Source organism: Mus pahari, chromosome 9 (assembly GCF_900095145.1).
Source record: "Mus pahari chromosome 9, PAHARI_EIJ_v1.1, whole genome shotgun sequence".
NCBI classification, from domain to species: Eukaryota; Metazoa; Chordata; class Mammalia; order Rodentia; family Muridae; genus Mus; species Mus pahari.
Window position 1 is genome coordinate 82,198,529 of NC_034598.1, and position 13,947 is coordinate 82,212,475.

The 13,947-nt window shown below is 41.8% G+C and overlaps 1 protein-coding gene across 1 annotated transcript in view; it reads left to right on the forward strand.

The window, feature by feature from the left end:
* Cfap54 (cilia and flagella associated protein 54) overlaps positions 1–13,947 on the forward strand; it is a 287,635-nt gene that overhangs the window by 256,947 nt on the left and 16,741 nt on the right. Inside the window, exon 67 of the mRNA XM_021205638.1 lies at positions 6,832–6,981. Coding sequence (XP_021061297.1) covers positions 6,832–6,981 — 150 coding nt within the window. The remainder of the gene's footprint in view (positions 1–6,831; positions 6,982–13,947) is intronic.

Consider the following 13,947-nt stretch of genomic DNA (forward strand, 5'->3'; position numbering starts at 1 on the left):
CCCTTTTCAGTGGCCTTAGATGTGACCATGTGAATTATGATGCTTACCGATAAGCCGTGTGTGACAGTAAATCTTCCCATAGGTCAAAGAGCTCCCAGTATCTCAAACTCGGGAGATTTTGTAGAGATATCCAGATTAGACATTTCTTTCACAAAGAGCACCTTACCCTCTCACTCCTACTTTCAAGAAGGACTCAGCCCCCTTGACTCACAAGATCATGTTTTGTAGTGGTGCCACAAGCTTATCTGCGTGCTATCTTTGAGACATAGTCTAGAATACTATGCCTGTCCTTTGATTGTCTGAGGTGGGAAATGTCTACCATGTGAATGAGGACTCTAGACTGTGTTCTGCCACTCCCCTTTACTTCCTAGGTCAGATGACTAATGCTAATCTAGGACCAATTTTCATCTCTAAAATAAATAATCCTTTCATACAAAGATAGGCTGTTTGGATAGAACCAGCCTTTCCAGAGTTGACCCTGGAAAAATTCATCATAAGAAAACAAATGTCTGAGACAAGAGGTTGACTGTGAACATAAACAAGTCAAGAATAAATAGGGTTGTGGGGGAGGGGAGAGGAATCCAGAGGCTGAGTTTTTCCCTAGAGAAGGCCGGTGACTTGCTCTCCTGTTCTGATTTCATGCATTGGGGTCAACCACAGCAGAACGAATCCTCCTGAACCTTTACATCCTCTGTACATTTTTATTTGCTTTCCCCACTTAGCGTATCCTTGGCTTTAAAGCTTGTTTTAGGCATGTTTCAGTTCTCACTGGCTCTGTATACGAAAGAACATCACCAAGTAGAAGGAATTATGTTTATTTGGAGCTGAATTGGCAAGTGAATTTGTTCAAAGTATTCCTATTAATAAGAGATGGAGGTAATACATATTTTTCTTTCTTACACAATCCTAAGCAGCACTTTAAAAACAAACTACATTCTGGTCTGTATCAAATCTCATTAACTAAACTTGTTGTCATGGCGATTCACACTTGCAGCTAATTAGAAGCCGACTAGGACACTTGAAGAAGTTGATTCTGGGCTGGCTTTGAGCAGGAGCTCCTGACATCTATAATGTGATATTTCTATTACATATTATGCCTTGTTGGTTGGGATTGCCTATAAGAATGTAAACCATGTGCCTTTGGTTACTACATATGGTATTGATTTTGTTTATTCCTCTGTTTCTTCTCAGTTCTTTCTATTTTCTTTTTCTTTCTTTTCTTTTCTTTTTTTTCATTTCTATTTTAATTGTTCCCCCTTTCAAAGTCCCTAAGGTCTACAATAAGCCAGGGAATTTGGAACACAGATGTTAATTTAAGGCAGATTAGAGAGGCTACAAGGCAGGTGTTCAGATCACTTCTGAATCCTTTTAACAGGAGCACTGGCTCAGAATGACTGATTTCTATTGTTCCACCATTTACAGCAAGCAGAATTGGCCTACTACAGCATAGGGAAGGATTAAGCAGGTAGCTCAGTTAGTAGAGCCCTTGTCTGGCATGAATGAAGCCCTGTGTTCGTTCTCCACCACAACCTAAAATTGGGCTCCCGGGTCCATGCCTCTACTCCCAGCACTTGGGAAGTAAGGGTAAGAGGATCAGAAGTTAAAGGTCATCCTCCTCTGCTACACAGGGATTTAAGGCTAGCCTGGGCGCATGAGCCTCTGTCTCAGCAAAACAAACCAACAAAGGAACAATATATATATATATATATATATATATATATATATATATATATATATAATGGGAGACTATATATATATATATCTCATGGGAGACTATATATATATAGCATGGGAGACTATATATATATATATATATATATATATATATAGCATGGGAGACTATATATATAACTATAGTCTCCCATGCTGACTTTAAGATGTAAGCAGATTATTTGGAATAGGTAATGTGCAGGGCAGCACACCTTTAATCCCAGCACTCAGGAGGCAGAGGCAGATGGATTTCTGAGTTCGAGGCCAGCCTGGTCTACAGAGTGAGTTCCAGGACAGCCAGGACTACACAGAAAAACCCTATCTCCAAAAATAAAAATAAAAATAAAAACAAAACAAAAAAATAAAAAAAGAGAGAAAAGAATAGGTAGATGTAAGAAGCTCACTATATATTTGCAAAAATGCATAAGGTTACTTCAGCAGGTATTTATGGAAGGCCTGAACAGTATAAATGGATGGAAATTAGTATATTAAAGGTCCCAAATATAGAAGCACCATGGCCGTGGAGGGCTGGAGAAGAAAATGCACACAGTCTGGCTTTAGCATTCTCCATTTCTGAGAAACTGTTATTTGTAAACATTTAGGGCACAGTAATACATATGTACCAGTGCTCTGGGGAGATGTGTAGGTGAAGCTGGAGGGCAAGGTGGACATGAAGACATAAGAGCTCCTCACTCTGACCTCACCAGGCAGTGTGGGAGGACTCCATTGTCCCTCTCTTCTCCCGCCCCCAACACACACACACACACACACACACACACACACATATACACACACACAGAGAGAGAGAGAGAGAGAGAGAGAGAGAGAGAGAGAGAGAGCTCCCTAAGTTATCTTGCTCATCTCTGACTCCCACTTCACCCTGTGACCTGTAAGGAGCAGTCCACGGATGGTGACTAAGGAAATGGTGAACGGACTTTGTAGGAATGGGCTGTGTGGAAGTCAGTCTGGGTTTGGGAGGAATTGAAAGATGTGCCTGCTTGAATGACATTCTCCCAACAATTTGATGATTGTGACGGTGACAAGAGAGGAGGAAGCAGGGATTTCAAGGCCAGAAAACAAGTTAGGAAGCATTTCAAATCTCACTGTAGGTCAAAGAGGACGAGGATTCGGACTAAGTATGAGAATTAGCTTTAGCGTGTTGGAGTTGCTCAGAGGTCTGTCTCTGAACTCATGTGTGTTTCTCTGAAAGGAAAAGGGCAAAGCCTGACTAAGGGTCACCTCACCTCTCTGTGACACCTACCAAATGCAGCAAGCTTCCCACCACCTCGGGAGTGCTTTCTCCAAGTCTGTGGCAACAAGGTAACATGAGGTGTTCAGAGCTCCAGTTTCAAGTCAACCAGTTCCACAGTGTGTGCATGTGGTATATATTACAGCCTGAGCAACATGGCCTCACTGAGGCTAAATTCCCGTTTGATAAATGTAGAGACAGGCAGTAGAAGGCATCTATCAGAAACACTGCTCTCTTCGTCTGTCACTGCGATGGTGAATGGTACACACAAAGCCATTTTAGTTGATGGCTCTTGGTGAAATCATAGCAGTAACCCATCCTGGCCGTTACCAAAATCTTTTATAGAGAGAAGGCATACTTTTAACAAGCCAAGAATCCAGTGAGAAGTACAGGTGTGTGATAGACTAGAGTAGTGCAGGAGAGTGGCAAGGCATGATTCCCTCTGTGTGGAAGTGTGGACCAGAACCTAGAGGGCCATCAGGTACAGTGGTCAATGTTGGGCCTCCTGCCCTCCCTCCATCTCTCTTAGCCTTTGATGCTGACCTTTATAAAGCTCACGTGGTGCTGGCAGCCTCCTGGCTGGTTCTTCTTCCTATTGTTGCTTCCCAGGCCAGCGAACCTTTCAACAGTGGTCAGGATTACATTTTTAAGGCCATCTGTATCCATATTCCCTCCATCTCCTTGTAACTAACTTCCCATGGTTTGGTCTCAGATTCCTGACTTTTATGTGTGCTGTTTGTCATGGAAAGCTTATTTTTCATGTCTCATACTTCCATACTTCCCACAGAAAAGGCCACATCAGCTCCCTGTGCTCCTTGAATGTCCACAGCCTGTAGCTCAGGTGCCCCATCTCACTCCTGGATCCATTCTCAATCAGTTAAAATTCTTCTCTGTTCTGCTTGTTTGTTTTTATTTTTTAAATGTATTCTTCATTGTATCTTAATGTAACTGTATATAATTATATATGTATAATTGTGTTCTATAATGTGTATTATGTCCTTTCATTGTCTCTCCCCCACATTCCCTCACCACATTTCTGCTCCCATTGGACTCACTCTTCTCACCAAGTCCTCTCCTACTTTCATGGAGTCTTTCGTTTGTCTGTGGCTTACTATAGTTCATTAAGGACTCCTATATGGACATGGGAGGGGTAAGTGATGGAGGTCCTGAGGGTAAGCAACTATGAGGATGCAGGGTTAAGTGGGACATCTGTACCGGCTCTTGTTTTCAGGGCTCCAAGGGCATCAGGGAAGAGGGCAGGAAGAAGGTAAGAGCTAGAGGATGAGAGGGTGGAGCACTGTGAAGAGCCATCTTCTAAGCATGACAGGGCTGTTAACACCCATGAACTCAAGACAGCACTGGCTACCTGCACAAGATCTGTACAAGTCAGGTCCCACAACATTCTATCACAGAGCAGAGTGGAGCTTATGAGTCCCCACCACTCCCCCAAGAGATATAGGCAATTGATGGTTGCTAGGGAGAGGAGGAACCTCAGTGGTACAAGACTGGTAAATTGGCCTTCTGCTCTTTCAGAGCACAGGTCACAGGAGCTCTCTTCTAGTAGGCTCTCCTTATCATTACAGCAAGAACTGCTCTCCCACCCCTAGGATCTCAGCATATGCCATAACCACATGTGCTTCAAGCCGATGCTATTTGCCTGTGATTTTATCATGCATCTATTTTTCTTTGTAAAATTTAGCTAGGGTCTGTTTCTTTACCTTTATATCCCACTGCGTCCAGCAGAATATCTTGAATATATTAAATTTAAGAATTAGCTGTAGTGTTTTCATAATCTTTTTTAAAGCTCTGATTGGATCACTTCTTTGTAGATGCATGTATTCAAATTTAGATATTACATGGCTGGGAACTCTAAGGTCTGTTATCATTTGATTTGCTTTTGTTTGTTTGTTTGTTTGTTTGAGACAGGGTTTATCTGTATAGCTCTGGCTGTCCTGGAACTCACTCTGTAGACCAGGCTGGCCTCGAACTCAGAAATCCACCTGCTTCTGCCTCCCAAGTGATGGGATTAAAGGCGTGCGCCACCACTGCCTGGCTTCATTTGCTTTTCATCTTAAGGTTTTAAATTGCTCAGTTATGATTTAAAAATTAACGTATTTTAATCATTTTAATATTTTGTGTGCCAGTACATATGATTGATACTGTTATCAAAATGAATTAATGCTTCCTTCAAGGCTATGCTGACAACATTTTGAAGCAGGTATAGTTTAGTTCTAATCATCGTTTTTAAAGATTTTTTTTTTAATGTGTGTGTTTTGCTGGCATGCATGTCTGTGCTTGTGGAGATCAGAAATCGGTGCCAAATCTTCTGGAACTGGAGTCTCACGTGGTCCTGAGCCACCATGTGGATGCTGGGAATCGAACCCAGCTCCTCTAGAAGTACAAGGACTTCACCAACCACTGAGCCACCTACACAGCCCATCTTCCTTCCTTTCCTTTTTCTCTTCTTTTTTCTTCTTTTATTCAAGTCTTTTTAAAATTTTGTTTTTAGTGCACAGCACGTGTCTCTATGAGGATGTTGGGTCCCCCAACACTGGAATGTCAGACAGTGGTGAACATCCATGTTGGTTGTAGGAATTGAACCCAGGTCCTCTGGAAGAATAGCCAGTGCTCTTGACCACTGAGCCATCTCCCCAGGCTCCCCAGTCTCATCTTCCAAACTCTCAGTCTTAATGCCTTTAGTTATAAGACAAGTGTCTTAGTTAGGGTTTTACTGCTGTGAACAGACACCATGACCAAAGCAAGTCTTATACAAAAGAACATTTAATTGGGGCTGACTTACAGGTTCAGAGGTTCAGTCCATTATCATCAAGGTGGGAGCATGGCAGTATCCAGGCAGGCATGGTGCAGGCAGAGCTGAGAGTTCTACATCTTCATCCAAATGCTGCTAGTGGAAGACTGACTTCCAGGCAACTGGGGTGAAAGTCTTAAGCCCACACCCACAGTGACACACCTATTCCAACCAGGCCACACCTCCAGATGGTGCCACTCCCTGGTCCAAGAATATACAAAGCATCACAACAAGGAAATCAACACTTGCTCAAGTAAAATGGGCATGGAGGGCAAAGTAGGAGACAGGCATCAGAGATTCGTGCCCAGTAAACCTGGGTGCAGCTGATGACCAGATAGAGTACCGCAAGTCTCTTGGAAACCAGCGCTGGGAGTCAAGAGCCAAAGCTGCACTCAGACCCACAAGGGACACAGATACTCTCTAACCCCTGGGTATTCCTCTTCCTCAGCTCCCATCACTAACCCAGTAGCTGCCTTCTCCAGCAAAACATCTCACCTCACAGCTCACATGGCCAGGGTCTGGTTGTGTCAGCTCTGCCTGTAGGGAGGTCAGATGTCCACACATGAAGACAGCTGTATCCCTACAGTCAGGCCATGAAAGGCCCTCAGCAGATATTTGCATGCTAATGGCTCTTTCCATTTACTTCCATCATTACCCTTTCCCTTTGGCTCCTCATGGCCATGCATTCTTTTCTATCTAAACTTGTTACCCCCAGCCCCTGTGACCTGAATCTCTTCATCCCAAAGGTTTCTTCTCAATGGAAACCTTATTTTGGTATAAATTATTGACTGGTCGTTCCTCTGTAGAATATGCCTCTTAACAGTCAATATCCAGAGAAAACGCTACTATAGCAGCAGACATTCCTGATTAAGCTCAGCTCTCGTTTTGTGGCTACTTTGTATCCTTTCAAATAACCTAGATGAGGGGAGAAAAAGTCCTCCAACTTCCTCTTTCACAGCCTGGGAATAAGGGTCAGGTGACATAAGACAAAGATAGTTAATTAATATGGAATACTCTCCAGATAAACATCGGAATCACCCTGTTGCTTTCTTCTCATTTCTAGAACATGATTCTCGAATGTTGCTCTGAAATAGAAGCTCTGTTTTCCCAGGACAAAGACAAAGACAAAGACAAAGACAAAGACAAAGACAAAGACAAAGACAAAGACAAAGACAAAGACAAAGACAAAGAGCCCTCACCTCCAATGACCAAGGTATGCTCCTCCCCTCCGAGACTCTGTGTACCACCTCCCTTTTGCTATGGAATCAGAGACACAGCTTGTATCCAGCTGCAAGTACAGCAGAATACACTCCCTGAATTCGAGTGCAGAAGTTCTACATGTGAATTTATAATAGCATATTCCTTTGTTAAAAGGGTTTTTTGTTTGTTTGTTTTTTGTTTTTGTTTTTGTTTTTTTTTGCTAGAAAACTTCAACTGGTGTGGAAAATTACAAAGCAAATTTAAAAAGAATCACTTCATAGCCACTATTCTTTTTTTTTTTTTTTTTTTTTTTTTTAAGAGCCATTAGCATTTGGAGGATATCTAGAATTTTCTCCATGTATACACAATAGAAATTTTACATAAACGAAATCAACTTTACATACATTGTGAACTTGCTCTTTCATTAACCAATGCCATGGGGGAATTTTTTTTTTTTTTTGGATGTGAAAAGTCTCCTTCGTCATATTCAATGCCTTAAAGTAGCCTCATTATAGTTAAATTCTTATTATGACAAGTCTTGAGGTGTGTGTGTGTGTGTGTGTACACATGTGTATATATATATAAAATAAACATACTATATAATTTTAGTCATTTGATGGGCTGGACAGCTGTTAGGTTCAAACGTCATGCACACATTACCTGCACCCACCTCCCAAACTGCTTCATCACCTCATGCAACAACTCTACTCCTGAACAATTAACTCCACACCACTCCCTACCAACCCCCCCTACTTCCAGTGACCTCTGTTCCACTTTCAGCTTCCCAGTCTGCTTATTCCAGGTACGTCATATAAATGGGAATTGTGTCATACTTGTCCCCTTGTGTGTGGCTTACTTAAAGTAACATAACGTTCTAAAGTTATTCCCAGTATAGTGCATGTCAGTATTTCAATTTTTTCCTTTGTATCTACATCGGGTCTGTATACCAAGTGTTTTTATCCATTCATCTGATAATAGGCATTTGATTGTGCTCACCTTCTGATTATTGTATTATATGGGTGTGTGTGTTTGGCTCCTGGCTTCAGTGAGTGGAATGACTGAATCACATGGTAATTCTGTATTTAACTACTGAAGGATCTCCCAAACCATTCTCTTTTTTCCCAGCAGCCATACAACCTTAGGCACCTGCAGATAATACTCAGGGTTCCAACTTCTCAACAATCTCACCAACACCTGTTACTGTCCCTTTATCCCTTCTCATGGCTATGCTTGGGGGTGGGAAGTGGTATTCGCCTATTCAATGTGTATTTCTTCAATGTTAAACAGTGTCAAACATTTTCTCCTGTATCGTCAGCCATCTGCATATCTTCCCCTGGAAAATAGCTCTTCAATCCATTGCCTGCCTTTGAGTTAGTATGTTCATGTCCACTTCAATAGTGATGCCAATGGTCCTCTGGAAATGACATTGGCTTTCTCTACTGTCAGTCACTGATGAGGCAAATCAGCTTGCCAAACCTCCCATCAACATTAGCAGTCACTGCTTCACATCGTACTATTCCAGATGGTCGCCTTACAAGTGAAAAACCGTAGGCCATTATTTCATAGATATTACTAATAAGACCAAAGGTATTTCAGATGTCTGTTGGCAACTTTTGCTATTCATTTGTGAAGTCATGGCCACTTATGTACTTGGTCCTCAACTATTTAAGGTGAACTGTCTGCCTGTAAGGAAGTCTTGTATTAATACTGGAGTAGGAGCTGTGCCAGCAATATGACCCTTCCTTCACAGAGCTTCCTTTTAGTAGGGGAAAGCAGAAAGATAATTTTGATTTTTCAGAAGCAGAAAGATAATTTTGATTTTTTTTAACTGCTAAAAAAGTAAAAAAAAGAAAAAGAAAAAGAAAGAAAAAAGAAAAAAAAAATCCGTACATTAGAATAGGGAACATCCAACTGTAACCTGTGAATAAATCTATGCTGACAATTTAAAATAATGATTTATTGAAAAGTCATGCTCCTTTTTTGCTTGTGGTCTCTATGGATGTTGGGCTGTGCCACTAGAGGATGAGAAGCTGAATGTCTTCCAAAGCCTAAACATTTCCTTTTCTGGATCTTTCCAGGAGATCGTTGCTGGTTTCTCTGGCAGGGTTATAAGGTCATGGTGTCTTAGGGTTGGTCAGGCCTGAGGAGGTGGGTGATGTCTGAAGAACCACGGGGCAGATTCTCCGATGCCTCTCATCCAACCCTTAGTTTTGGGGACAGCAACACTGCAGGTTCTCTATTCATATTCTCAAAGTGATTTGTTAACTTAAGTTTTAATTCCCTTTAGATTTGAACTCCTGAATACAGTTTGTGTTTTCCTTTAAAAAACAAAACAGCTATCAATATGTCCCTTTTTCATTTTAAAATAAAGAACTTATTTTGTATTAAGTAAATATATAGCTCTACTGAAGTAGACCGCATAAAAACCAAGCTTAAATTTAATTTGGGTAGATTATATTTGTATATTGGGCTTTCTAGAAGAAGAGAATGAATATGTGTGTTTGTGTATATATGTGCATGTATCTGGTATGTTCATGTGTGCATGTATATATGTATGTGTGCATTTGTGTATGTGAAGTGTTTAGGTATGCACATGTGTAGTCCCATGCATGTATATGTGCATATGATTTAGGAGGGATTCATTCTACTGACTGACACGACTGGAAGCTTAATGGTCCACAGTGGCTGGCTATATGCTAGAGAGCCAGCCACCCCAGCAGCTTCTCAGATCACACAGCCCAGCCAGAGGTTGCAGGTCTGGGAGTTCCCTGCAGTCACCAGAGCCCATGCATCCTGAAGGGCTACAGAAGCTGGAGCCAGGTGTCCAGAGGTACATCTGAATACAGCCATGTGGGGACAGTGGCTCCTGCCCCTGCGGGCTGGCCTCATCCTTCCACCTCTCTTCATGCACACTCAGCCAATGGAGTGGTGCTCTCTGCAGTGAGACTTGGTCTTTCTTCGTAGCTTACTGTCCCAGGTGCTAGTCATCTCCAGAAACCCCTTCACAGGTCACCCAGAAGTGTGCCTGACTTATCTCCTCAGCATCTCTCGACCTCATGAAGCTGATGATGAGAAGTAACACGAAAAGTTAACCAGCATGAGTGTTCAGTAATGGATCAAAAAAAGGTGTTTCAGATACATAATGAACAGTGTCTGTGGGTTCTGTTTTCTGGCGGATCCAGGTTGAAATCCTCGTCTCACGTGTTAACAGTGGCATGATGCAGGGCTACATATATAAAATGAAGTAATGATGCCAACTTTCCCCTGTCCTTGTGAATATTAAAACAGTAATCATTAAATATCTATGGAAGGGCCTGATATAAGCAAATACTCAGAACTGGGATATCCATGAATGAATGTTATCGTAGAACTGGGGTATCTAAGCGTAGCTGATATTATCCTTGTCCTCACTGTATGTGGATGCTTCAGCTCCTGGTTAACTAATTTCAATGAAAGTTTTAGCATCTAAATGTGGTCTTTTGGTCTCGAAACTCAAAGAAGAGAGAAACCATGTTCTCTGCCCGTTAATGTAAATCACTGTTGAACCTGTAGCACTTAGGCCAGCGTGCAAGATGGGACCATGGGATCATAGTGGTATAGGAGGCATAAGATCTACCTATCTAAGAGATCACGTCTTGAATCTCACACTTGATCTCTGCTGAGGCAGGCTTAACTAACAGTGCTAGAACAGGACGTGCAAATTTGTGAGCTTACCCCAGTGAGTAAAATCTTGGATAAGCAAAGTGATAGGTGGTGTTCACAGATTTTTTTTTTTTTTTTTTTGAGACATCATCGCACTGTACAGCCTTGACTAGCCTTTGTAGACCAGGGTGGCCTCAAACTCACAGAGAACCACCTGACCCTACCTCCTTGGTACTAGGATTAAAGGTTTAGACCATTATGCCTGGCTCTTTGAGACATTTTTTGTCACTGATATGAGATCTTGTTATGCAAGATCGCGCCTACTACAAATTACCTTGGCTTGTCTCACCTTTACCTTAATTAAAATAAATGCCTGCTGTACAAAGGCTGTCACAAATAAACTTAGAAGAGCAAGGGGACAAAGACCATGCAGACCTTCTTGGTGACAATTTTAGAATATCAGTGACAACTAGGTTTGATTTCATGTCACACAAAAACAACAAAAAATATCTCTTTAATTGCCCAAGTAGCCTTGAATTATTAGTTTCTAAGCTGTCAGGTAGGACTCAAATATGATGCTAAAATTATTTCCTTTGTCTTGCTATGACTAACCGCCCAGGGGAGGACGAGGCCCTTTTATACAGCTCCCCGTCCATCACTAGTAATTGACTGTCAGCTGTATGCAGGACATCCGTGTATAGAACATCTAGCTTCAAGGCAGTATAGGTGGAAGCACCTCCAGCCAGCTAAATTAATGTGTTCATATTTGTCTCCATGACATGAAGAAACTGCTCTAAATTATACACATATGTGCGTGCATGCACATGAATTGATCAGATCAGTTTGTGAGCACATAGCACGTTTGTGTGGGCTAGAATCATAGAGAATCACTACCTGGATGCGATGCCCAGGCATAGATTTTGGTTGGGAAAGATGAGACTTATTACATAGAGAGGTTGCAAAAGAATTTTTATTGGCTGTTCAAGGTAAAGAACTTTTCTTTCAGTTCAGAATATTCACTAGACTTAGCATAAGTTCCCGACAATAATGCATATAATATTCATGGAATGCCAATAAACCACTAGTAATAATAACATTATCTTATATTTGTTGAGAACATAGTGTGTGCAAATATTATTAAAGGTTTTGAATATATTGGCATGCAGTTTGAATAAGGATCGCCCCCATGGGCTTCTATATTTGAATGCTTGGTCATTAGGGAGTGGCATTACTCCACAGGGATTAGGAGGTGTGGTCTTGTTAGAGTGGGTGTGGCCTTGTTGGAGGAAGTATATTGCTATGTGTAGGCTTTGGGATTTCAAATGCTCACGCGAGACCCAGTGTCTCTCCCTCTTTTCCTGATGCCTGCTAATGCAGACACAGAGCTCTCAGGGCTCTCTCCAGCACCACATCTGCCTGTCTGCTACTATGTTTTCTGCCTTGACTAAAACGCTGAAAGCAAGCCCCAATTAAATGCTTCTGTCTTAAAAGTCGCTGTGGTTGTGGTGTCTCTGCACATCAGTAGAGCAATGGTAAAGCTCATTTCATATTAGGAGAATCTTATAAAGTTGATCAGCATTTTTATTTTATTTATTTCATTTTATTTTATTATTATTTTTATTTATTTTATTTTATTTATTTATTTCATTTTAATTTATGGTTTTTTTAGTGTGTGTGTGTGTGTGTGTGTGTGTGTGTGTGTGTGTGTGTGTGTTGTGTGTGTATGCTGTTGCTCCTTGGGGGACAGAGAAAGACATCAGATTCCATGGAGCTGAAATCACAGGTAGCTTAGGAGCCACTGCATGGGGCTGCTGGAAGCAAGCTTCAGTCTTCTTTAAGAACAGCAACACTCTTGCTCTCTCCCCAGGCCCTCCCATTCTATTGCTGAGGAAATTCAGGCACAGGAAAAGGAAGCAGCAGGCTCAAAGTAGCTGTAGGAGTCAGGTACAAATTCGCTTTACTCCAAAGCCAGCAACTTACTTGTAGCCATGGAATGTTGTTTGTAAACTGTGGGAAAGTATGCTATGGGCAGCTGAGGGATGGGGTGAGTACCAAGAAGTTGTTAGTATAGACTAAGAAAGGTCGAGAAGGAAGACAACGTGCTAAAAGGGAAGGACAGAGACCAAGGAGGGTGTTGAGATAGGAATGCACGTAAGGGAAAGGAGACAGGAGGAGGAGATGTCATTTATAGGTCAGGACAGAGAGACAGCAGAGAGCTGAAAGCTCAAGAACCCTGCAGTGATGGAGATGGGGAGGGATGTGAGGAAGTCTGATGGGGGGAGTGAGTGACCTTGGGCCAGTTCACCCAGGGATTTGAATTTCCCCGGTGAGATGACGAAAGCACCCACTGTGAGTCATATAGACATAGATGGGGGACACCATCCTTTAAAAGACAAGAGAGGATCCAGTACTCATTGTCATCGAGTGAAGAAAAATGGCTGCAGAAGTTGGCTCAGCATAAAGGAAACCCCACGTGGTTTTAGGATCCTACAGCGCTGAGTATCTTGGCTTGATGGAGGAATGGACAGCAGTGGTAGTGTGCTATTTATTGGGAAAGTGTGAGAGGGGAACTGGCACTCCAAAGAGGAGAGCAATGAGCACAGTGACAGCAGCTCTGATGCCACCCCATAGCCAGAAAAAGGGCCTGCCCTGCACCCCAAGAAAGCACAGTTACTGTTTGACATCTCTATTTCTTAAGCTTCCAAATTAGAAAAACAAACAAACAAACAAACAACAAAAGTGCTTTCTTAAAGATATTTTCCATCTGAACAATATATCCTTAGCAACACTAAAACTCTCCTGACTTATAAAATGTGACCATGTGCTCGATTGATGGATATATTTTTTAACATGGCTGAATTCCCTGCACATATAGCCAATTGTTTCTTATTGTTAAAAATAATTGTTTAGGGGCTCAGTGGCAGAAAGCTTGCCTAGTGCGCCCGAGGTCCCAGACTCAATCCACCGTACAACAAAAAAAGGTTACTGTTTATGCTAAGTTTCAGACAGAGCGTTGACATGAACCACGTGCTCATGACTAACGGTTCCTACTCCACTATGAGGGCGTCCTTCAGGTTATCTCGGCATTTGCTCTCTTTTTCTAATATATTGACTCCATCATGAGGTGATGGGTACCTTATCATCCTTCATAGCCTCTTATGAACCTTCACATGTCAGCAGAAATGATTGCTGTGCTGTGCTAGTATCTTCCTGGATTATTGTGTAAACTGGGTAAATAACACGTCCAACCTATGTTAGCTTAAGTATGACTGTGTTCTTACTTTCTTTAAAAAAAATGTTTATTTACATTGTGTGTGTGTGTGTGTGTGTGTGTGTG